Raw genomic sequence first — 23,677 nt, forward strand, 5'->3', positions numbered from 1 at the left:
TTTTACTACTGACGTTTTTATTTTTGGAAAAATCACAAATTTTAAATGACCATATCTCATGAACCACAATAGATTTTATGCTGAAATTTTCAGGAATTGCTTTTCTTATTGACATTAGCAAACCCACCAAGTTTCATCGAAGTTTGAGGGGGTTCATGTTGAAATCCTAAAATTTTGGTCCATTTGGCATGGAATGACCCATAAGTGTTTTTCACTAAATAGATGAATAGAAAGATTAAGTGATCAACATGAAAATATTTGGGATTTTTCATTAGGATTGAGATGAATTAAAGAAAGTAGTACACTGCACTGAATCTATCAAATAGTACACTGCACTGAATCTATCAAATCTTTTATCAAAGTTATTGATCTATTGAATCTTTCATTTTTCAAAAACATAGCTTATTTATTTGGATGTTTAAAAAAAAAATTTTTGTTTTTATCTCTTACAATTCCTTTTTGTCTGATTGTACTCTAATCAGACAAAAATGTATATATTATAATATATTGTTTTTTCATTTTAGTTTTATCATAAGATTTATTAAATTACTCTTTTTTTAATACCTTTTGCATTTTTCTTGCAATAATCTTTCAAAAAATCAAAATCTAAATATATTTTTAGTACTTTTATTATATTAATTTTATAATATTCTAATATTTATAATATTTTATGATATTATATTAATTTTATAATATTTATAATAAAATAATATATTATTTATAATATTTATAATATTTTATAATATTCTTTTTGTGCATTATTATTAGCACATTGTTACTATTCTAATATATATATAGGAGTCTATAGGAGTCAATAAGATATAATATGTACAAATAGGTCTATAGGAGATAATATGTGCAATATAGTAGATATTGTATAAATGGTCTATTAATATGTGGAGATAATATGTATAATATCATAATTATTGTATAAATGGTAATATCTATAGTAGATAATATGTAATAGATAATTGTATGAGATAATATGTAATGTTTCTCAATGAAATCAGTCCTAATATAAGTTCTTATACAATATTTAAGGTTTTAAAATGTTTTTTTTTAAAGTTAAAGAATCTTTAAGTAAGTTTTCTGAGTTTGATACCCACCATGTAAGTACCTCACTTAACTTGTTTCTAGACACAGCGATCTTTTTTGTCCTTTGTTTGGGTTGAGTTTTCAAGTTAAAAAGTTGACATAAGGTTGAAACATTTAAAAAACACAAGTAAATTGAAGTTAAACATCAAGATACTATATACTTGAATATTATTTATTATGTTAACTTAATATTTTATTATACTTTTAGTTTAACATAAAAAGTAATTTCAAGTGAAAAGTGTGATATTTGATATTGTTTTTGAACCTCATTATTTATCAATAAATATTTTGTTACATAGAGCTTCTCTTAGCGTGCTTTACTATTCTTAAAAATCTCATTAAAACCTCAATAATGTCCACATTGTAATGCTGGTTGGCATAGCTTTTAAAAAACATTTTTAATAGTTTTGAAAAGGTTAGATATATCACATAAAATAGTTATATATACTAATATATATAATAATAATAGTAATATACACAAATAATTATACACAAAATAGTGGTTTACTAGTATTTTAAAACATTTGATTTATTCTGATAATAAATTTGTGTTCAATAAAGTTTTGAAATAGAAATAAAAAATAAAACTATGTGGTAAAAAAAATGAACTATAATGTGGTATTTATTGTTGATGAGTTTTTTCTTATTATAGATTGGCGAAGCCTTAGTGACAGCAGTGAGCAATGTTCTAAAAGCTAATAAGACAGTTTTAGATGAAAGTGAAATATCTAACAAAACAGGAACTAGGTAATTTTAAAATTGTTTATAAAAATACTAGATAAACACAAAACATTACTGATGATATTATACTGACATAATGATAGATGGAGGAAAATGTTATGAAAGGTGTATATTTAATATATATGTATATATATATATATATATATATATATATATATATATATATATATATATATATATATATATATATATATAAACCTAACTCTCAGTGAATATTGCAGCACTCCTTGCCTGCTCTACCTATTTGTCAGTTGGTGTTGCAGCACTCCTCGCATGTTTACCTATTTGTCAGTCAATGTGGCAGCACTACTTGCATGTTTTACCTATTTGTCAGTCAATGTAACAAAACTCCTCTCTGGGGTGGTTCAAAAAACAACATTTTAGAAAAATATCTGCAACTCCCACCTTAATGTGTTCTATATGATAAAATAATGTTAATTTTAAAAGTTTTTTAATTAAAAATATTTTTAGGGAGTCCTTAGGAACCTTGAACATTTAATGGGTCCTTAATATTAATAAAAACTTTTTTTTCAAAAGTATGTCTTGTTGGGTCTCAAATGAAGTTAAATTGTATAAAAATTTCAAAAATAATCATCATTTTTATAAAAAATGATGGTTGTTTTTTATTTTGAATAAAACCTTAAATATTATTTTAGATTTTACTGCCTTGAAAATGATATTTTTGAGTTAAAAATAAAAAGTATGTGTTTTTACAAAGTTTTTTAGTTCAAATTTCTTTTTAACCACACATTAAGGTGTAGCTGCAGATATATATTTTCAAAAATATTGTTTTTTGAACCATGTTTTATTTGTCAGTTGATGCAGCATCACTCTTCGCATATTTTAAAAACATTATAAAACAATTTAAAAAAAGCAACATAATTGATTAAAAAAACTTTCAAGTCATAGTTTTTCTGTTTTTTAAAAAAATGAGAAAACTTAATGTACTATTTATTTAATTGTTTTAACATTTAAATGGCATTAAAATGTTGCTCAGTTGTTCATGGTCCTTACCACCATGTTCTCTAAATTTATACCATTGTCATCACCAAATTCTCAAAATCTATCATTCACTTATATTTTTGGTCTAAGAAGTAACTTTTCTTTTGTTGAGTCTTATCTCTTGCAAAGTTCACCTGACCTACTTGCTCTTTGTGAGACTAATTTGAGTTCAGCTGTGTCATCTTGTGATCTTAGTGTTGATGGTTATCTTCCTTTAATTTGTAAATACACCAATAGTCACAACCTTGGCCTAGGCATTTACACTCATATGAACCATACCCATTTGTTGGGGAACACGCTTTCCTTTATATCAAGACTGGACTCTTTTTGATGATTTCTGATCGAGCCTTTCTCTTTATCCATCAGCCAATATCGTTGTTATTAGTGACTTTTTGCTCTTTGTTGCTCATTTAATGCTCTAGTGTCAGTGACTCTGCAGGTGTTAAGGCCAACAACTATTGTTTTTTTCAATCTCTAGCACAAATAGTCAACTTTCTAACTCACTTTCCAGTTGATCGGAATCATTTACCTTCTCTGCTCGGCTTATATCTTGTTTCTGATCCTAGTCAGTTTCTCCATATTCACCCTTAGGTGCATCTAATCACGGTTTGATCTCTCTTAAACTATTATCTCATTTTTCTTCATCATCAGAATTATATCATCATACACCTCATACCTCTGCCTTATTGCTGACTGGGACTCTTTTCCTGATTTTCTTTGTGACAGTCCTTGAGTAGAAATCTTTTGTCTTCCTGCTGAAAAATGTGCTTCTTTTGTAACTTCTTGGATTCAGAATGGCATGGAATGTTTTATTGCACCTTGATGATTCCAAGTCAAGCCTTACTCTTCTCCATGGTTTTCCTCTTATAGTGCTGCTGTAGTTTTCAATCGTAGTCAATACTTCCATATCTATGACCAAATCAATTCTCTAGAAAATAGACTTCTGTTTACTATTGCTATAAAACCATTGTAAAAAGGTTTTGTCTAATGCCAAAGCCCGTTATTCTAAGATCACAAAATCTTTTGTTTCATCTAAAAAATTAGGCCCCCAAGACTTCTGTACAATCTTTAACAGTGTCTATAAAATGGGCAAATCTGTTGTTCCACCTCTCATGCATAAAATGAGCAAATCTGTTATTCCACCTCTCATGCATAAATCAGTTGTTTTACTTCACCTAAAGTAGTTCAGACTTTGTCACCTTAAGACAAAGCTGAATTGTTTTCTAAGAACTTTTCATCAATCTTATTTCTTGATTCCACTAATCGCATACTACCTAATGTAGCCGAAAAATAGGTTGATCCATTGCTTGACATTTGTATCTTTCCAGCTTCTGTATCTAATGTGATATCAGGCTTAGATTCTTCTGCAGCTTGTGGTCCAGACAACATACCTGTTAAAGTCTTACAAAATTGTTTATTGGAGCTGCTGTCTACACTTTCAAAATTATTTAATAAGTGCCTTTCAGACTTTTGTTTCTCAACCTACTTGAAAGCAGCATCTGTTATTCTTATTTTCAAAAATTCTGGAGAGCGAACTTACTTTCTAATCATCAATATGGATTTCGATCTGTTAATTTGTTAACAGTAATAACTTATAGGTTTTATAGTGCACTAGATTGATGTGGAGAGGTTAAGGCTATCACTCTCAACATTTCTAAAGCCTTTAATAAAGTTTGGCATGATGGTCTTATCCATAAGCTCTCTTCCTAGGTTGTATCGGATAACATTTCCAAGATTATGAAATTCTTTCTTATCATTCGTAGTATAAAAATTGTGCTGGATGGACTGCACTCTTGTTCATTTCTGTTTCTACTCTTGGTCTTATAATTTACATTAACCATCTCCATGAAATTCTCACATCTAAAGTGGCATCGTTGGCTGATGGTACTACCATTTATTCTTGTCTTGATAAGAAGCCAGCACTCTCTGATTGCTTCAAGAGGGCATTGAAAAGCTTGAAAAGAATCTCACTTCTGCTACACCATGAGGCTCTCAGTGGCTGGTGAACTTTAACTTAGATAAAACTCAATTTTTTTCAGCTAATCATTATTGCAATAATCTAGATTTTTCTATATTTATGAACGGTAATGTAATAGATGAGTGTTTCGCCCTTCCTCTTTTAGGATTAATTCTTACTAACAATTTTTTGTAAACCCATAAATCAAATCCATTGCAAAACTAGCGTCTGCTAAGGTTGCATCAAGGTTTCCTTATTGTGCTTGCTACTTTCTTACTCCAGATTCTATTTTTTATCACTATAAATCTCAAATCCGTCTTTGTATGAAATACTGTTGCAATATCTGTAGCAGAACATTCTAATGTTGCCCTTTCACTTTTAGAGAAGGTACAAAAAGGCGTTGTAAACATAGTTGGACCTGCTCTAGCATCCAAACTCCAACCATTATCACATCGTCATAATTTTGCTTCTCTTTCTCTTTTCTAAAAATACTTCAATGGGCGCTGCTCTGAAGAACTAGCATCTCTTGTGCCATCTACTAAAACTCAATCTCGTGTTACTCATCATTCAATTAAGTCTCATTTTACAGTGACTGTTCCTAAGTACTCCAAAAATTCTTATTTGTCTAGTTTTTTTTCCTCAATTATCAGTTCTTTGGAATTCGCTCCCTGCATCTTGTTTTTCTGATTCATATAATTTGCAATCTTTCAATTTGTCTGCTAATTGTTGCTTTGCTTCATAAACTTTATCTTTTCTCTTCCAGTAACTTCCAACTCTAATAGTGGTTGCTTGCAGCTTTGTTGGGAGTAAAGATGTATAAAAAAAAATAATGTTAAAACATTTATGTTTATTAAAGAAGTTGAAACTTTGTTTATTATGTTAAAACACGATGTTTTGACTGCTATGCAAAGATTTATATATATATATATATATATATATATATATATATATATATATATATATATATATATATATATATATACACACACATATATATACAGTCAACTTTTGATATCTTGAACTTTTGAGTATCTCAAACTTTTTTAGTGTTCCCATGGGCATAAAGTACTAGTTTAGGCTAAAATCCTCTCAATATCTCAAACTTTTTGGTATCTCGAACAATATTTTTGGTCCACAGGGCAATATTCTCTTGTTATCTCAAACTTTTCAACAAATTTTTTTAAATTCCAATTTTTCAAAAGAAATTTTTTAAATTCAATTTTTTTTAATTATTGAATTTCTGATAAGTATTCTTTCAAGAATTTATTGTTTTTGTCAAATGAAATAACCGCTCGTTAAATGAAAACTCACAAACAAATCTATAATAAAAAAATGCAAGGCATTAAAAGACCGAGAGTTAGGGACGTCTAACAAAGAGTTTGCCCAAAAGTATAGAGTCCCAAAGAATACATTATTAATCTGGATTAAAAATAAAACCAAGTTATCAACCTCACTGGAAAAAAATGGCACAAAATCTAAACGGAAGAAACTTCGTAGTGGTAATTTCGAAAATGTAGACAAGGCCATATACATGTGGTTCGTTGCAAAATAAAGTCAACAAGTACTAATTGATGGTACCATACTGAAAGAAAAGGCACTAAAATTCACAGAAGCATTAGGAGAGTTGAATTTTAAAGCATCTGATTGTTGGTTTTATAATTGGAAAAAAAGGTCAGTTAAATTTTGTCAAATCTTGTTCAATTTAAATATTAACAGATAAACATGTATCTGTTTATATTTAATTTATTTAATTTTTCAGACGTGTAATTAAAATTCAATTATTCTGTTCATATTTTTAGGAATGGCATCAGGTTTAAAATAAACTCAGGCGAAAGTGCCGCCATGACGAATGATATGACTACTTTATGGAATGAAACTACACTTCCAATATTGCTTTCAAATTATAAACTTGAAAATATTTTCAATGCCAATGAGTTTGGACTATTTTACCAGTACCTACCAAACAAAATATACCATTTGTCACGAAAAAATGTTTTGGGGGAAAAATAGTAAAGTCAGACTAACTGGCATGGCAGCAGGGAGTGCAATGGGAAAAAAATTACCTACGTTTTTTTATTGGAAAATATTAAAACCCACAATGTTTTAAGCACATTAAACAACTTCCTTGCACATATGAAAATCAGCTAAAAAGTTGGATGACTGGAGACCTTTTTACAGAATGGGTAAAGAAATTTCACTCATACTTTCATGTTCAAGACAGGAAAGTAGCACTCCTGGTGGATAACTGTTCTGCCCACCCACACATTAAAGGGCTAAGCAACATCAACCTAATATTTTTCTCCCCCCTAACACCACATCTGTTCTTAAACCCATGAATTGAGGCATAATACAAAGTCTTAAAGCTGATTATTGTCACAAAATTGTACGTTTGTGTGTCAAAGTTGTTGATAAAAAAGAACCCCTGCCAAAAATTTCTATACTTCAAGCAATGAAAGATCTTGCTTCTTCTTGTAATGCTATGTCGAAGAAGACTGTCATCAACTGCTTTAAAAAAGTTGGTATCAGCAAAACAAACAAGAATATTGAAGAAACTGATGATGATCATCCTTTTAAATTTTTGACAGAAGAATTTAACTATTTGCGAAAGTTAAATCCCAACCCTTTTGAAATGATTCAAAATGCTTCACTTTACAGCTCAAAGTAGGGAAATGAAATACAATCTCTAGCACTAAAACTTGAGGATTTAATGAAGATGGAAAAGATGGATAATTTGAAGCAATATTAGAAAACAGATTTTTTACAAAAGTTGTAGTTTTTGTGTTTATTGATTTTTGTCAGAAAAATAACTTGTTTTAATGAAAGTCGGGCTATTTTATTTATTTTCAACCCTTTTCTTGATATCTCGAACTTTCGATATCTCAAACTTTTTTTTCTGGTCCCCTTGGTGTTCGAGATATAGAGAGTCAACGGTGTGTGTATATATATATATATATATATATATATATATATATATATATATATATATATATATATATATGTATGTATGTATATAATAAGTTTTATATATTTAATTATGAAAATTATTTTTGAAAAAACTTAAATCAATTTAATCAAATAAATAAATCAATATTATTCATCAGAGATTATTTTTTATGAGATCAGAATCATTTGACAACTGCTAAATTTGTATCAACTGAAAGCAGAAAACACAAAACAAAAAATTATTATTTTAAATTTGTTATAATGCTTATAATGTAGATTATACAGATTAAGTTACATGAAAGTTAAAATTATTTGGTTGGTTAACTAAAAAGATTTTTATAGTAAAAAAACATTTAATAAGGTTTTTGCTACATTAAATATTAAGTTTGTATAGAAATATAAAAGATTAGTCACTAACGTTGTTAATTTTAAAATTTATTATTTTTATTTTTTATTGTTGATATTTTGTTTAGTTATTATTGTTATTTTTAATTTTTTTAAAGCTTAATCTAAATTTAAATGTTTTAGGTATGTCAGAGTTTTAGAAAAATGGTTGGAAACAGTTGATGTGAAGGAAAAATTTCTTCAAGAAAGTTCTGAAAATGTTGTTGTTCGCAAAGTTTTTATTAAAAAGCTTGAACTAGAAGAAGGTATCAAGTTTGCCGAGTCTTCCATTGCAGAAATAACTATTCCTGCTGAGGTTTTTATTTTCTGTTATTACTTATATATTTGCAGCACCTACTAAATATTCTTTATTAATAAGTTATAATTTATAAATAAGTATGTATGTATCAATACATCCTAGTTTATCATGTATCAATACATCCTTATTTATAAATAAGTATGTATGTATCAATACATCCTAGTCATGATGTCAAACTGATCCTATATTGGGGCAGGTGAAGCTCCTAAGCCATAGTGAAGGTAACTTACCTCATAGTAGGAAAACTTTGTTGTAAAACTCCAAATTTTGTTTTGAGCACAATGAGCTCATATACTTACTTAGTAATTTAAGTTTTATGTCGGTTTTGGTTGAGTATGTTGGTGTATATAGGGTGACTCCTATTAGTTGACTCATAAAACTCACCCTGCCAAACTATCACAAAAGCATTTTAAAAAAATTTTTTTTTTCTCACTCCTAAATATATACTATATATATAAAATAACACTGGGTTAAAACAAATTTTTAAATAAAAAATTTTTAAGAGGTTCCTCAAGACTTTATTTTATGATAATACTTATCAAATATTCTCATTAAAAAAAAAAGTTTTCAAAGTTATGTCAACCTGGACTGTTGGGCAAAGAGACCATTAGGTTTTATGTCGTTCAAAAGTATTTGTCTTTAACAGTAGAAAATAATTTTTTTTAAATATGAACAAAGTGCTATAAGTCATATATGAGGTAAAAGGTGAAAAGGGAGGTCATAGCTTATTTAAGCATTTTAGATAAACATTACAAAATAAAAAAATTACATTTTAAATAAAATAATCACAAAAACAAAAACATCTTAAAATATTTACAATGGTAATGTATATATTGTACATAATACTACAAAAATAGAATAATTTATTATTATTATCTCGAGTACTATGTAAAAGACAATGCTAAATTAAACTCTTCTTTCATCAAAAGTAACTAAAAATTAAAAAGTAATTAAAATTTTATCCTGCTAAGTTACACCTCAGTAAGTATTTTTTCCCTTTTTACTTTTTTTTTATCTCATTGGTGCTCTTCATTGTTTGAGGTCATTTTCTTTTTGGTCTTGCCAATATATACTTTTGATTGTTTTGATGTCTTAAAAACTTTAATGAAATGCTTGATCCAGTATCTTTCATTATTCTTTTCAATCATGTTTTTACTATTAAATCTAATTGCTGTTGGTGTTCTGTTTTTTACTTACAGGTTGATTTTAAATCTATCGAATAAGCGCTCCTAAAATTTGTATTTTAAGATAAAATTTAAGCTCTTTAGTTCTTCAACGCTTTTGTTTTTAGCTTTACTTGAAAGATTTTAAAGAATCTTATGAACCACCATTCTCTATCACTGTAATTTTTCACACATGCTTGTAAGCGCCTTGATTAAATTTGCTTTTGTAATTATTAACAACTTTTGTGTGACATGGTTCGATGAAAATACAAATTTTGAGTTTGATTGAATTCAAAATGATCTTTTAGATTTTATTTATAAAATATATGTTTATATTTTATTAGATAGTTATAAAAGAATTCTGAATAAAAATAGTAAATAAATAAAAAAATATATTTTTGTTGTACTAAAAAATTGTATACTTACATTAATATATTGCATAATTGACCTTCTTTTCTTTTAAGGCTCTACCTAAAAACCATACAATGGAGTCTGTTTACTTTGTGTATTACAGAAAAAATAAGTTTTTCAGTCAACCAAGTGTCGTAGAAGAACAGTGTGTAAATGGTTTCACTGTGGTAAGAGAACGAGTTTATACTCCTGTGGTCTCTGGCGAAGTTGCGGGTTCAGAATTAAAAAATTTATCAACACCTGTAATTTTGAAATTTAGAGCAAATGGAAGTGTAAGACAAAAGTTTGTTTTAATTAGTATTTAATAAAGTAAAATAAAGTAAAAATGAATAAGGTAAAAAGTAAAAATGTTTAGTATATATATAGTAATATATAGTATAATATATAGTAATATAGTATAATATATAGTGCATAAATATTTATATAAATTATAGTTAATAATATTAGTTTGACAACAACAGTTAAATATACATTTTTAAATGTGGTGTATTTAATTTCATGGCAATTAATTTACTTTATAATTTTGACATTTTGATAGTTAAAAAAAAGTCAGAGGTTGAAAAAGATTTTTTTTTAAACAAAACAACCATTGTTATCATTTTTCAGTCTCCTTTCACTGTGTATTGTTCTATCATTTTTCATTCTTCCTTATTATTATTATTTTTTAATTATTCACCTCCTCAAGGCCGAGAAGGCCACTACAGTTGAGGAGGCTACTTTTTGTGGTTACAACCCTCTCTCAACTCTATAACTCCGAAACACGAACCTTGACAAACAAGGCCGTTGCGCGGAGAAACAAGTGGTTATTTGTGGCAAGAAGTAATCAATAAGTGTTTACTTCCTTAATTCAGAGTTCTATCCCCACCACATCTTTGGTAGTACCAAGCGCAACTTATTTTTTGGTGCAGCGGCCTTTTTGGTCAAGGTTTGTTTTTAGGAGTTATTGAGTTGAGAGAGGGTTGTAACCAGAACTAAAGTAGCCTCCTTGACTGTAGTGGTTTACTTGGCCTTGAAGAGAGAAATTAAAATTAAAAAAACAAATTGCTTCTGTCAGTATTTAATAAAATAATGATTTAAAGTACTACTTCTTTAAATTCCCTTAGATTTTATAAAAAGAACAACATTTTTCTCTTTTAATATGCTTATACAAATCTTATATCCTGCACACTGATATAAAAAATAAAAAACCATCACTATGAACAAAATGCCAAACAACAACTACAGCAAAAAATATGTTGAAAATGCTTTGAAACATCAAGTGCAAGGAATATCATTAAGAAAGTGTGCATTTAGTACCAAAATTAATATTGATTGACAGAAAAAAAGTAAAAGTGGAAACATGGAAGTAAACATGGAAGCAGAAGATCAACAACTTTATCAGTTGGAACAGAAAAGATATTGATTCATTTAATTCAATGCTTTAGTGATTGGGGTTATAGTTTGACACAAACCGTTATAATTTCTATTGTTCAACACTATTCAAAAAAACACAAAACAAGAGCATTTATTCAAAAATGGCAAACCTTCATTACAGTGTTAGTATAACTTTAAAGAGAGATGAAAACGTGATGTAGTATTATGCAGAGAAGATAACAATGCATCAAACAGGGCATCATCTTGCACTACCAATATAATTGAAAAGTATTTTACCAATTACAAGAAACAATACGATGAAGCCATAGTTTATGTATGACTTGAAAGCATCACATTTTTGGAACTGCAATGAGTGTAGATTGGGTGTTGTTCAAAGAAAAATTTCAATTTTATGCCGAAAAGGTACAAAGGGCGCTCTCAAGCTTACAGGAAACAATAAAAAAATCAGTTATGCCGTAAACAACTGTGTCAATGCCTGAAGCATTGTTTCTACTTACCTTGTTTTGTCATTTACAAATTTTAAAACTGCAAACAATAGATGAACAACAAAGTTAAAAGTAACATAAACTATGCAGATGATGCGAGGATACCAAAAAGTACTTCAATGTAAAAAGTGCAAATACATTTCTTTGATTCAATGGTTTCTTTTGATTTTTTTGTTTTCCAACCAGAGGCTGGACGTAGGAAAGCAAAGTCAAAAAGAAAAAAAAATTCATGAAAATATATGCTTACCATCAAAACCAAATAAAACTTTATAAAAAATTGACCATAATTAGGCTAATTTACCCTATTGCTCTATCATTTTACATTCTCCATTAATCTTTTTGCTATATTATATAGTGCAAAGATTACTATATCATATTCATATACTATATCATATATCATATAATGAAAAGTTAGAACTACATATTATGAAGTTCTTTTTTCATACTCCCTTAATTTTTTTCACTAAATGTTGTTTTATCATTTTATTATTTGATTTTTATCCATCAGAAATTACTATTGTTACCATTTCTTTTGAAAAATTCTGCTTATATCAGTCTCCCTGTTTTTTTTTCTACATATTTTTTTTCCGTTTTTTCCCTACATTTCCATGGTGCTCTCTTTTTTGTGTACAGAGAGTAAAAGAAACCTTTTAATAAAAGATTTCCCTTGCTCTCTGTACCAGAAGTAACATAAACTTCTGTCAGAAGAGACTTTTTTTTTCAACTTCTTATATTTTTTAGATACTTCTTGCGTCACAAAATTATTATTTTTTAGTACAGAAAAAAAAGAGTGGTCAATAGTAATCTATCGACTGAATTTGATAAACTTGTTTTTTGCCCTCCCAAAATAGGTTTTTGATAGTCATGGTCGAAAGGCAAAATTATTGTTATAAAATTAAAATATAGAAACTTTTGAGAATTGAAGTTTTGTATATAGATAAAACACAATCTAATTTGCTTCATTGTTTATGACATAGTTAAACTATTATAATGATAAAATAATACTCACTTTTAATTATGTCATTATGTTCACTTTTAAATATGTCATAATTTTTTTTTAATTATGTTGCAGAAACTGTATACTTTTAGTAAATTGTTATACTATTTTTAGATGGATCTCAAAGCAAGTGCTTGTGTTTATTGGGATTTCAAGGCAAATGAAAACAAAGGAGGGTGGTCAAAAAAAGGATGTAAAGTGCACAGCATTGTTAATCACTCCATTACATGTCATTGCAATCATCTAACAAATTTTGCTGCAGTGATGGTTTGATTTTAGTTTGTTTAAATATTCATTTTTTACTAACAATGTGTATATATATATATATATATATATATATATATATATATATATATATATATATATATATATATATATATATATATATATATATATATATATATATATATATATATTAGGGCTTGCATGCGATTAAAATTTTTAATCGCATTTAATCGCATGATAAAATTTTTTGATCATAATTAATTGAGCGATTAATCGAACACTATAATTTAAATTAATAGAAGAAACAAACAGGAAAAGTTTTTTTAAATCATTTGACCTATTTACATGCAAATGATAAAACATCATGCAAAATTTCTAATTATAGTTTCTACTGTTTCTAATACAACCAATAAAAATATAATATTTGAAAATTTTGAAAATAAAAAATTTCTTTTAAACATAATAACATGTTCAGTGAATCTGGCAGCAATTATGATCTGTGCTTGTCTGCAATGAATCCAGCGGTTGAAAACAGTCTTTTGCATGGAACTGTAGTCGTTGGAACTGCCAAATATTTCTTCACAACTGGTGCTAATTGAGGATATAAACCTTGATGTAGTTTCCACCACTGAAGAGGATCTGAATCCATTTTGGCAAAGGGTTTTTTTTGATATCGACTCATTTCATCTTCACTTGGGGAATCAACTTCATCCAGATCTGGTAGATTGAATGCCATTTTAAGCTTTTTTGCTGATGCCAGTTACAAAATAATTATTCAAATACTACAATTAATAAAGCATATAGACATTATCTAACTATTTCAATTAATATTATAGTACTCATAGAATTTTATCTTTAAAAAAAGATTATTTTAATAAATGCAATTTTGAATCCATTATTATGTCATTAAAATAATTCAATAAAAAAACAATATCAAATTTATTACAACAAAATGCTCACCTCTTTTGGTTCTTTTTCTTTTGATATTGGTCTGAGCTCTGGAACTGATTCAAGAAGCTTTGATAATCTCTGCCAGACGTTTGATCTTTCATTTGAAGCTATAAGCAATAAATTTTTAAATTCTGAATCTAATGCTGACAAGATTTGCAACCAACTATTATTCGAGAAATCATTAAATCTGCGCTCCATTTCATTTACAAATATTTTAAATAGCGCATATTTAAATATTTTAAATAGCGCTTATTTAAATATTTTAAATAGCTCCATTTCATTTACAAATATTTTAAATAGCGCAATGTAACGAGGATCGTCATCTTGAATAACCATTTCACGTGATAAGTGGCATATAATTGGTAAAACCACTGAACTAGATACGTATTTGTTACCACCTAACAATTCTGAAGCCACTTTGCATGGTAGCAAAACATCAGCAATTTTTTCCATTTTTTCCCACTCTTTTTCTGTCAAAGTCTGTCATCAAGTGTTACTGTGATGGCTTTTCTATGTTTCAACATACGTCTCAGCATATCATACATGCTATTCCACCTTGTAACAACATGCTGAATTAGACTTTCTTGTGGCAGGTCATGGTCAATCTGATTTTCATGTAATTCCATATTATTTGCTGGGCTATGTTTAAAATGTCCAACAATTCTGTGACATTTAACTAGTGTTTTGTCAAATGCAGTCTCCTCAATGGCAGATTTTATAATTAGCTGAATGGTTTGTGCAAAACATCGAAGATGTTTGAAGGGAAAACTTGATACAGCCTTTGTAATGTTTCTATCGTTATCAGTACCAATAGAAAATATTTTTTCAAATAATCCCCGTTCATCGGCAATATTTCTAATGTAGGTTGAAACAATGTCACTGGTGTGTCGGTCCAATGTTTGACAAACAACATCCAGTTGTTATCTATTAAATGGTATGTTAAACCAAGGTAACTTACATTACCCATTGAAGACCAATGATCACAGGTAATTGCTATACTAGTAACCATGTTTACAAGGTCTATTTTCTTTTTCTTCTCATCTTCATAGAGTGTTTGCATTTTTTTTTAAATTGTGTTTTGACAGGGAAGATTGTAGCTGTAGTTGGACGTTGCTGTTCGAATGACATCCATTAAACCTGGATCTGTAACAATGTTGAGTGGTCGACAGCCACTGGCAACCCAGCAAACAATGGCTTCCATAGTTTCGTTTGATTTGTTTGCAGAAATTTGTTTATTTACGCCATTTTGTGATTTAATACTCTTGTCAGTTGTAAGTTGTTTTAACGAACTCGCGATCTTGCTTTGATTTTTACTAGTTCTTGCGAAGAACAAGTGTTTACTGTTTAAATGATACTGAAGCGTTGTTAGACTTCAGTGATATGCAAATTCCTTGGAACAATATTTACAGATAACCAATTTTTTTGACTCGTCTTTAAAAATAAAGGCTCTGTTGAGGATAGATTGATTGCTGTTTGTACCCATAATTTAAATTATTAATAAATTAATTTCGTTAGGATAAGATATTAAAATTTTGGAAATTTAATAAATTAATTGACAAAATAACAACGCAATCAAAACAATTTCGAAAACAGCTCTTTGGCATTTAATAAAAGAAAATTAAGTACAGTTTATGTCAAAACCATTGAATTTACGAAATTAATTTAGTTTTATTTAATTTTAAAAAGCCGAATAAGAGAATGGTTTATGAAAAAAAAATTATTATTGTTTTTTTACTGTTTACATACATCGACTGACAAATAAGAAAGAACATGTGAGGAGTGCTGCTATATCAATCGACAAAAAAGTAGAACATGCGAGGAGTGTTGCTACATCGATTGACAAATAGGTAAAACATGCAAGAAGTGTTACATTTTTTGGTGAAAGTTATCATATCACTATACCATATCACTTGTGTTTATTTATTTATTTGGAAAGTTTTGTTTATTCATACATCTTTTTCCCATCTCTGTTTTTTGGGTCAAAAAAAGGAATCATAAATGGAAACTTTTCTTATAATAAATATTATAAATACTTTTATCTGTAATAATGCCAGATATAATATGATAAAAATTGATGTTTTTAAGTTTTTTCCATTTTACGATGTGAAAAAAAAATCAATTCCCAGATATACCTATCGATTTTAAAATTCTTTTACCTCTGAGCTTTAAAGTAGATAAAAAGTTTTCAAAATTGGATTGATCCTTTAAACATTATTCAAAAAAACTTATAAACAAACATAATTTTTGACAAATGAAAAAAATTTGATTTTCTACTAATTTATATATATATATATATATATATATATATATATATATATATATATATATATATATATATATATATATATATATATATATATAGATATAGATATAGAGAGAGAGCAAAAAAAAATGCTGAATCTGAAATAAGAAGACATCAGTGTGCATCTAATGCTGCAGTTATAAATGTTTGTATATATATATATATATATATATATATATATATATATATATATATATATATATATATATATATATATATGTATGTATTTATGTATGCATGTATATATGTATGTATGTATATATGTATGTATGTATGTATATATGTATGTATGAATGTATAAATAGCATGATTCTTTGAGTACCATCAAAAAGTTTTATTTTTCTTATAATTTATATAATAAATATTTATGTAGGATTTTTATGCTCATACAAGTCGTGTTTGTGGGTTCCATAAAGTTGTACTTACTTGGATTAGCATTGTTGGATGTTTCTTATCAATGGTTGGACTTTTTTTAACTCTGTTAACTTATCTTTTATTCAGGTTATTTATTACTACTTTGATCAACTATTTGTAAAAAATATTTATAATATATCTTTATATTTATTATATTTATAAGTTTAATTTATATTTAGCATTTCAGACATATGTCAATTTTGTGTAAAATTCTCATTATAGTCAATTGTTAAAAGAACTGGCTGCTAAAGTTTTAGTGCAATTATGTGGAGCAATGATGATTGTCATGCTTACATTCATGACTGGTTTTGAACAAGTTTACAGACCTACTGTTTGTGTTAGTGTTGCTATCATACTGCATTACTTTACCTTAGTTGTTTTTATGTGGATGCTGATGGAAGCTTTGTTTATGTATTATGCTTTTGTTAAAGTGTGGCCACCAAGAGAAGATGGTGATATTTTCAAAACTGCAGCTGTCGCATGGGGTAAAATGTTCTTAATAGATTTTAGAAAAAATAAGATTATTTAGTTAATTACAAAAAGTTTTTGTTTTATTGATTCTTTTAAAAAATAGTTTTTTTTTGTTTTTGGGGAGGAGGGGTGGAGAAAGGGATAGAAACTTAAACCACAACAGTCGTCCTTGGTATGGTAACATTACATTTCATACCCTGAATAAATATTTAAATTACAGATAATTTAAAAACTTATAAGTAAAATTTTTTTGATAATAATTAAATAATTATTTCATTAAATAAAGTAAAAAACTTTTCTTTGCCGTAAAAGGTTGCAAATTGTAACCATCGAAATAAGTTATTATCTTCATAATGATGATCTGCTTTATTATTGTTTTATACATAAGCTATTAGTTTTTTAATGTTTGTTGATGTTATTAAATACTAAAAAAATTTTCTAAAATGCATCGCAATCTTTAAAATGCATTGCCACTTATTTAAATTTATTTTAAAACACTTCAAATATTCACATTTAAAAAATATTATTATCTTCACAATACAAACTACCACCATAGTTGAAAATGCTGCAATTTGAATCTCCTTAATGCAATTAAATGCAAAGTCACTGTGAAAAGCTTTTAAGAAATACTTATGTTTAACTTTCTACAAAACCAATCTCTATAGTTTGAAAACCCCAAACTCTGAATGGGTTTTTCAGATCTCTCACTAAGATGATACGTCCCATGATGCACGACATCAGTAAGACGATACATCACATGATGCATGACATCAGTAAGATCCGTCAGAAAGATTTTTTCTGTAAATTTTCTTAATTTCTGACGTGTAAAAAGTTAAATCATCAATTTTTTTTTTCTAATTTTTTTTTACTTTTTGAAAAATAATTAAATTATGTAAATTAGGTAAATTATTCTTCTTTTGTAAAAAAATCATGGTATTAAAGAGACTGCATAAAGAAAACAATATAAAGCAGAAATACAAATCTCTACTGCTACTCTGCTACTGGAATTGGAAAACGGAAAAGTAAAGAGGTTTCATTTCATTTATTAAATCTTTAATATTCCATCAAAAGCTCTATCGACCAGGAAAAAAAAATATATATATATAAATAGATTTTAACCTCACAACTGTCAATCATTGCAGAAGTTTCTGGGCATGATGCTTTTGAAACTGAAGAGGAATCCAATAAAAAGTGCGTTGATGTTTCTGATGATGCTACAAAATCAAGTTTGAACAAAGCAATCTATGCTATCTCAGTACTTAAAAATTAGTCTTTTTTATAACTTTAGAAATGACTCGACAAAGGCTCTTAAACATATAAATGGCGTTGTTGACATGGATTTTACAATCTCATAAAAGACATTCTACAATAACTGACTTTTCTTTTTAAATGTAAAAGTTTAAAACAAATAATATATTTTGCATTTAAACCTTAGAACCATTATGTAGTTGTTTGTTTCATTTTTACTCATTACTTTGACCAGAGTATTTTTTTGATTTTTTTGAAATTTGACCAGTAATTTTTATTATTAATTATTATTATTTAAAAAAAAGATAAAAACCTCTATAATTTGATTTTTTAATTTTAAATTTCCCATAAAACTTGAATCAGAGCGATTTGACTGTGTTATACTTTTTGATAAAGGAAAATATAGTGTTTTTTGTATGCAAAAACAGGCAGAAAACAATAAACGAGTCGAATGATAATCATAATAAACGAGTCGAATGATAATCATAATAAACGAGTCTACTAGAAAATGTGAATATGTATTATGATCTCATTTTTAAGATTTAAACTGATGCTTTTAAAAGAAGTACAGTAATAAATAATAAGTAATAATAAATACTATGAAACACAAGACTTATATCTACACAATGTAATACTGTTGCATATTTAGACATTACTATGTTGCTATCATACTTTTTATTTATTTATGTTGTTTTAAATCATATTAGGTGTACCATTGGTTATCGTTGTTATCACTTTTGCTACAAGCTGGAATAATTATAAAGGGAAACATTTGTAAGTAGATTTTTACAATGATGATGATTATGATGATACTACTGCTGCTGATAATGATGATGATGTGATGATGATGATGATGATGATGATGATGATGATGATGATGATGATGATGATGATGATGATGATGATGATGATGATGATGATGATGATGATGATGATGATGATGATGATGATGATGATGATGATGATGATGGTAATGATGATGATAATGAATATGATCATGACTAATAAATAATGGTTTAATTATTACTTCTTTTTTTTCTTAGCTGTCATCTTACTGGTTACCCTTTATATTTTGCTTATCTGGCTCCCATTGGGTTAATTATAACTATTAACTTGCTGATATTTTTAATGATTATGTACCACCTAAGTACTAGACCAAATTCTAATACAGAAGTTTCAACTGTTAAAATTAGTCTAACAAGAATAAAACGTGCTTTTGGAATTATGATTCTTATGGGGTTAACATGGGGGTTTGGTTTTGGAACTGCATCCAATGCCAGATTGGAGTTCAGTTACTTGTTTGCTTCTTGTAATGCTTTACAGGTCTCTTTATTTTTTAATTCTTTCAATCTTTATGTTGTACTATGTTAATGTATAGTTGATTTAAAAAGTTTTTAATTTTAAATGAAGTTTTTTAACGTATATATATATATATATATATATATATATATATATATATATATATATATATATATACAACCCTCGGAATTAGGATCAGCATTCAGCAATGCCGGCCTAACTGCTGACCTGAAAGTATTTGAGATCGGCAAAAAATTGCCAACCTCGTTTCTATGTTTTATGGTTAGACTTTTGTATCAAATAATTTTTGCCGACCTGATGCCGACGTAAAAAAGATTGAGGTCGGCAAATTATTGGCGACCTCATTTTTCCTAATTCCGAGGGTTGTATATATATATATATTATATATATATATTTATATATATTATATATATATTTATATATTATATATATATATATATATATATATATATATATATATATATATATATATATATATATAATTTTTTTTTAATAAAAATGTTCTAAAATATTATTTTGTGCGGGTTCTGTATATCAGGCAAAGTATTTTTGGAAAAAGCATATCAACTTGTTTCATGATTCTGTTGCTTATAATTATGATAATTATGATACATGGATAAAATATTAAATATTAAAATAGTTATCATTTTAAATAACATAACATTTTTCAATATTTTTTTAACTTAATAAACAAAAATTTATTTTCAAGTATTTTTTTTTCCAGCCTTTTTTACAAATTTTAATTCATAGTTTTAATTTTTATTGCTACATACTGTTTAGGGTTTTGCAATTTTTTTGTTTTACACTGTTGCTCAGCCAAATGCTCGCAAAGCCTGGTATCGTTTCTTGACTTGTGACCCAAGAAGTGATCGCAAACGCAATGCTGATTCATATTATGAAAGACGCAGAATGTCTTCAGGAGCTAGCAATAAAACAAATTCTATGCACTTTGAAAGAACTTCAACATGCACATCCACAATCGTAAGTGTATATTTACAAGGGTGTTTGGTTTGTTTATTTTTTTTATTAGATATGAAAATATTTGAAATTTATTATTTATTATTTTTATTTATACTTAATCATTTTTATTTAACCTATTATAATTTAGCTTCAACGAAATTCATCAGCTATGAGTCAGCAGTCCTCAGCTAATGGCTTGTTTAGAAATAATTCATGTCAGTTAACCAATTTTAGCCAAATGATGAACACAATTCAAGAAGATGATTCTGCTCCTACTTCTGTTACAAATTCTTATTTCAAAGATGACTTGATAGTGATGCCAGATGGACTTGTCACAGCTGTTGTAGAAAGTGTGTTAATAAAGAATGCTGCAATCAAAACATTAGGGAAAGATGATATGGTTGATATTAAGTAAGACCTTTGTATTGAATTGAAAACTTTATTTTTATTTATTTATTTTTTTTTTAAGCTTTTTGATCCAAAGAGTATATATAAATCCTTCTGTGTATATTTTTAAGACGTTCCTTGCGGATTATCCTTTTTTGCTGATATTTTTTGATTTTGTACATATCATACAATTTTAGATCAATAAAATGGGGTTTATATTTATAAAGGGATTTCTGTGTATGTTTGTGTACAAACATGTACAAAAATATTTAAGGTGATTCTTGAGTATGTTTATATACAAATGTACACAAAAAGGTTTAATGTGATTTTTAAGTATATTCTTATAAAAACATACACAAGAATATTTAATGAGGTTCTTGAGTATGTTTGTTTACAAACATACTCAAAAATATTGGATTCTTGAGTATGATTGTGTAAAAACGTACTCAAAAGTATTGGATTCTTGAGTATGTTCATGTACAAATGTGAACAAAAATATTTCTCTTTTAAACCAAAAAAAAAAAAAATGTCATGGTTTTTAACAGGTATTTTTGAGCAAGTTTATAGTTATAGTATATATAATCAAGGTAAGCCTTCTATGGATCCTTTTTTTTTTTTTTTTTTAAATGACTTTGACTTTTTTTTATAATGGCTGGCTAATAATATTTTTCTAATTATAGTTTACTCTTCAAAACTGGAGTTATAAGAGTTTATTATTTAAAACTGGATTTAACAAATTATTACAAATCAAATTAAATATTGGTCTCATAGTGGACATTAAGTGTTTTTTTTATTTTTATAAGCATTAAGTGTTTTTAAATAAAAAACTTGTTGGGTTTTACTTTAGAACCCCCTCAAGTAAAGGTTATAAAGAAAAAGCCTATGGCTTTTTTCTTTTACATATCATATTTGTGTTGTTTAAATTTAAAAATAGAATTTTTTTTTCAGATAATTTAGACTGATTTTTGTAGTCTAATCTATCCTTATTGGGCCCTATAAAAATGATGAATGATAATGATGAATGATTGAGCCCTATAAAAATCAGCCTAAACTATCTGAAGATAAATTCTATTTTTAAATTTAAACAACACAAATATAATATGAAAAACATATTAAAAACTCTAAAAAATATAAATTTATAAAAAGTGATTTCAAAAATGTTTTAAAATTTTGGAAATAAGGACTATTTTATTGCTCAATTATTAATATTTGATAATAGTTAAATATATCAATTATTTTAGTAGTCCGTTACTTATATTTCTATATTTAAATTCAAATTGATACAAATGATAAGCTTCATAATGATAATGTAGATAATAATAAGCAATATTAAACAATAATCATTATCTAGATAACAATGACAAAGCAGATAATGATAATGTAGATAACAATGATAAATCCGATAATCATATGTAGATAACAATGACAAAACACTTATAATACTGATGTCAGTTTCTCTATCCTCACAAACTGCTTGATGGTTAAAACCTCATCCTATAGCAAATTTTTTTCTTTGATTTGAATGAGAGCTCTTTTCTTTCTCAAAATTGACCCTAAGATCATTTATTTAGATTTTCATCTGTCAAATTTAACCAGTCTGAGTTGTGATTGGTTAAACTCTTGTCCTAATAGTTGGCAGGTTAGGAAAGATTTGCATACCTTGCTGGAGAACTTGTTTGATGTGACAATCAGTTCATTGAATTCTAGGACTTTCTTTGTGGCATAAGGCTTGAACTTCCTTTTTGTCAATCTACTATGAGTTTGGTTTGCTAAAGAAGTCGAAAGAATTTTAAAACCTGTTTTATTTTTGTTGAAGACAGTTTGTATTGCTTTTACTATGTAGTTAGATAGCCCATAGTTAGGTGTGGCGATAGGTAATATAATGTTCTTATAGGATTAGATTCTTCAGATTAGATTTTTAAGCTTTTTAAGTTTTATTTAAACTATATATAGGATTGGATCACTTGGAGATATAATATTATGGCCCAGTTTTTTAAAATTGTTTTTTTAATTAAGTTGTGACATGTTTTAATTTTAATAGCTTATTACTACTATGATATAATACTAGAAAAATAAAATACTAAAAATAGAATCACTTAGAGCTTATTTTAAACTAATTATTTTGCAAATTTTTTAAAAGCTTTATTGTGTTATTACAAAACCAGTATCAAATATATCTTGTTCATTTTCCATAAGAGCCTCTTTCCGTTCTCTTGATAAATTGAAGCTTATTTTTTTGCCCAGTTCTTTTAAACTTCTTATCTCAAATCCTGCACATTTTCAATCCTGTTGTCCTCTTGTTTTAATTTTTCAATCCTGTTGTTCTATTTCAATTTCAAATTAAAAGCTGCTGTTGTTGCAATAACATCTGTGTAAGGTATATATTTCAAAGAAGGTACAAAATGTAGACCAAAATTAAGATTATTTTAGTTCTTTAGAATCTTGGCATAGTATATATTTAAAGCAGCATTCTCTGTATGCTTGGTTAACTCTGTATGCTTGGTTAACTCATTTTTCTATTGTGGTTA

General features: G+C 27.3%; 1 protein-coding gene across 1 annotated transcript in view; it reads left to right on the forward strand.

The window, feature by feature from the left end:
* LOC100210872 (uncharacterized) overlaps positions 1 to 23,677 on the forward strand; it is an 84,258-nt gene that overhangs the window by 55,429 nt on the left and 5,152 nt on the right. Inside the window, exons 13-22 of the mRNA XM_065817301.1 lie at positions 1,748 to 1,842; positions 8,267 to 8,438; positions 10,069 to 10,287; positions 12,986 to 13,138; positions 16,723 to 16,850; positions 16,986 to 17,248; positions 19,190 to 19,256; positions 19,526 to 19,805; positions 20,583 to 20,783; positions 20,911 to 21,173. Of these exons, the coding sequence (XP_065673373.1) occupies positions 1,748 to 1,842; positions 8,267 to 8,438; positions 10,069 to 10,287; positions 12,986 to 13,138; positions 16,723 to 16,850; positions 16,986 to 17,248; positions 19,190 to 19,256; positions 19,526 to 19,805; positions 20,583 to 20,783; positions 20,911 to 21,173 (1,841 nt within the window). The remainder of the gene's footprint in view (positions 1 to 1,747; positions 1,843 to 8,266; positions 8,439 to 10,068; positions 10,288 to 12,985; positions 13,139 to 16,722; positions 16,851 to 16,985; positions 17,249 to 19,189; positions 19,257 to 19,525; positions 19,806 to 20,582; positions 20,784 to 20,910; positions 21,174 to 23,677) is intronic.

Source organism: Hydra vulgaris, chromosome 14 (assembly GCF_038396675.1).
Source record: "Hydra vulgaris chromosome 14, alternate assembly HydraT2T_AEP".
Lineage (NCBI taxonomy): Eukaryota > Metazoa > Cnidaria > Hydrozoa > Anthoathecata > Hydridae > Hydra > Hydra vulgaris.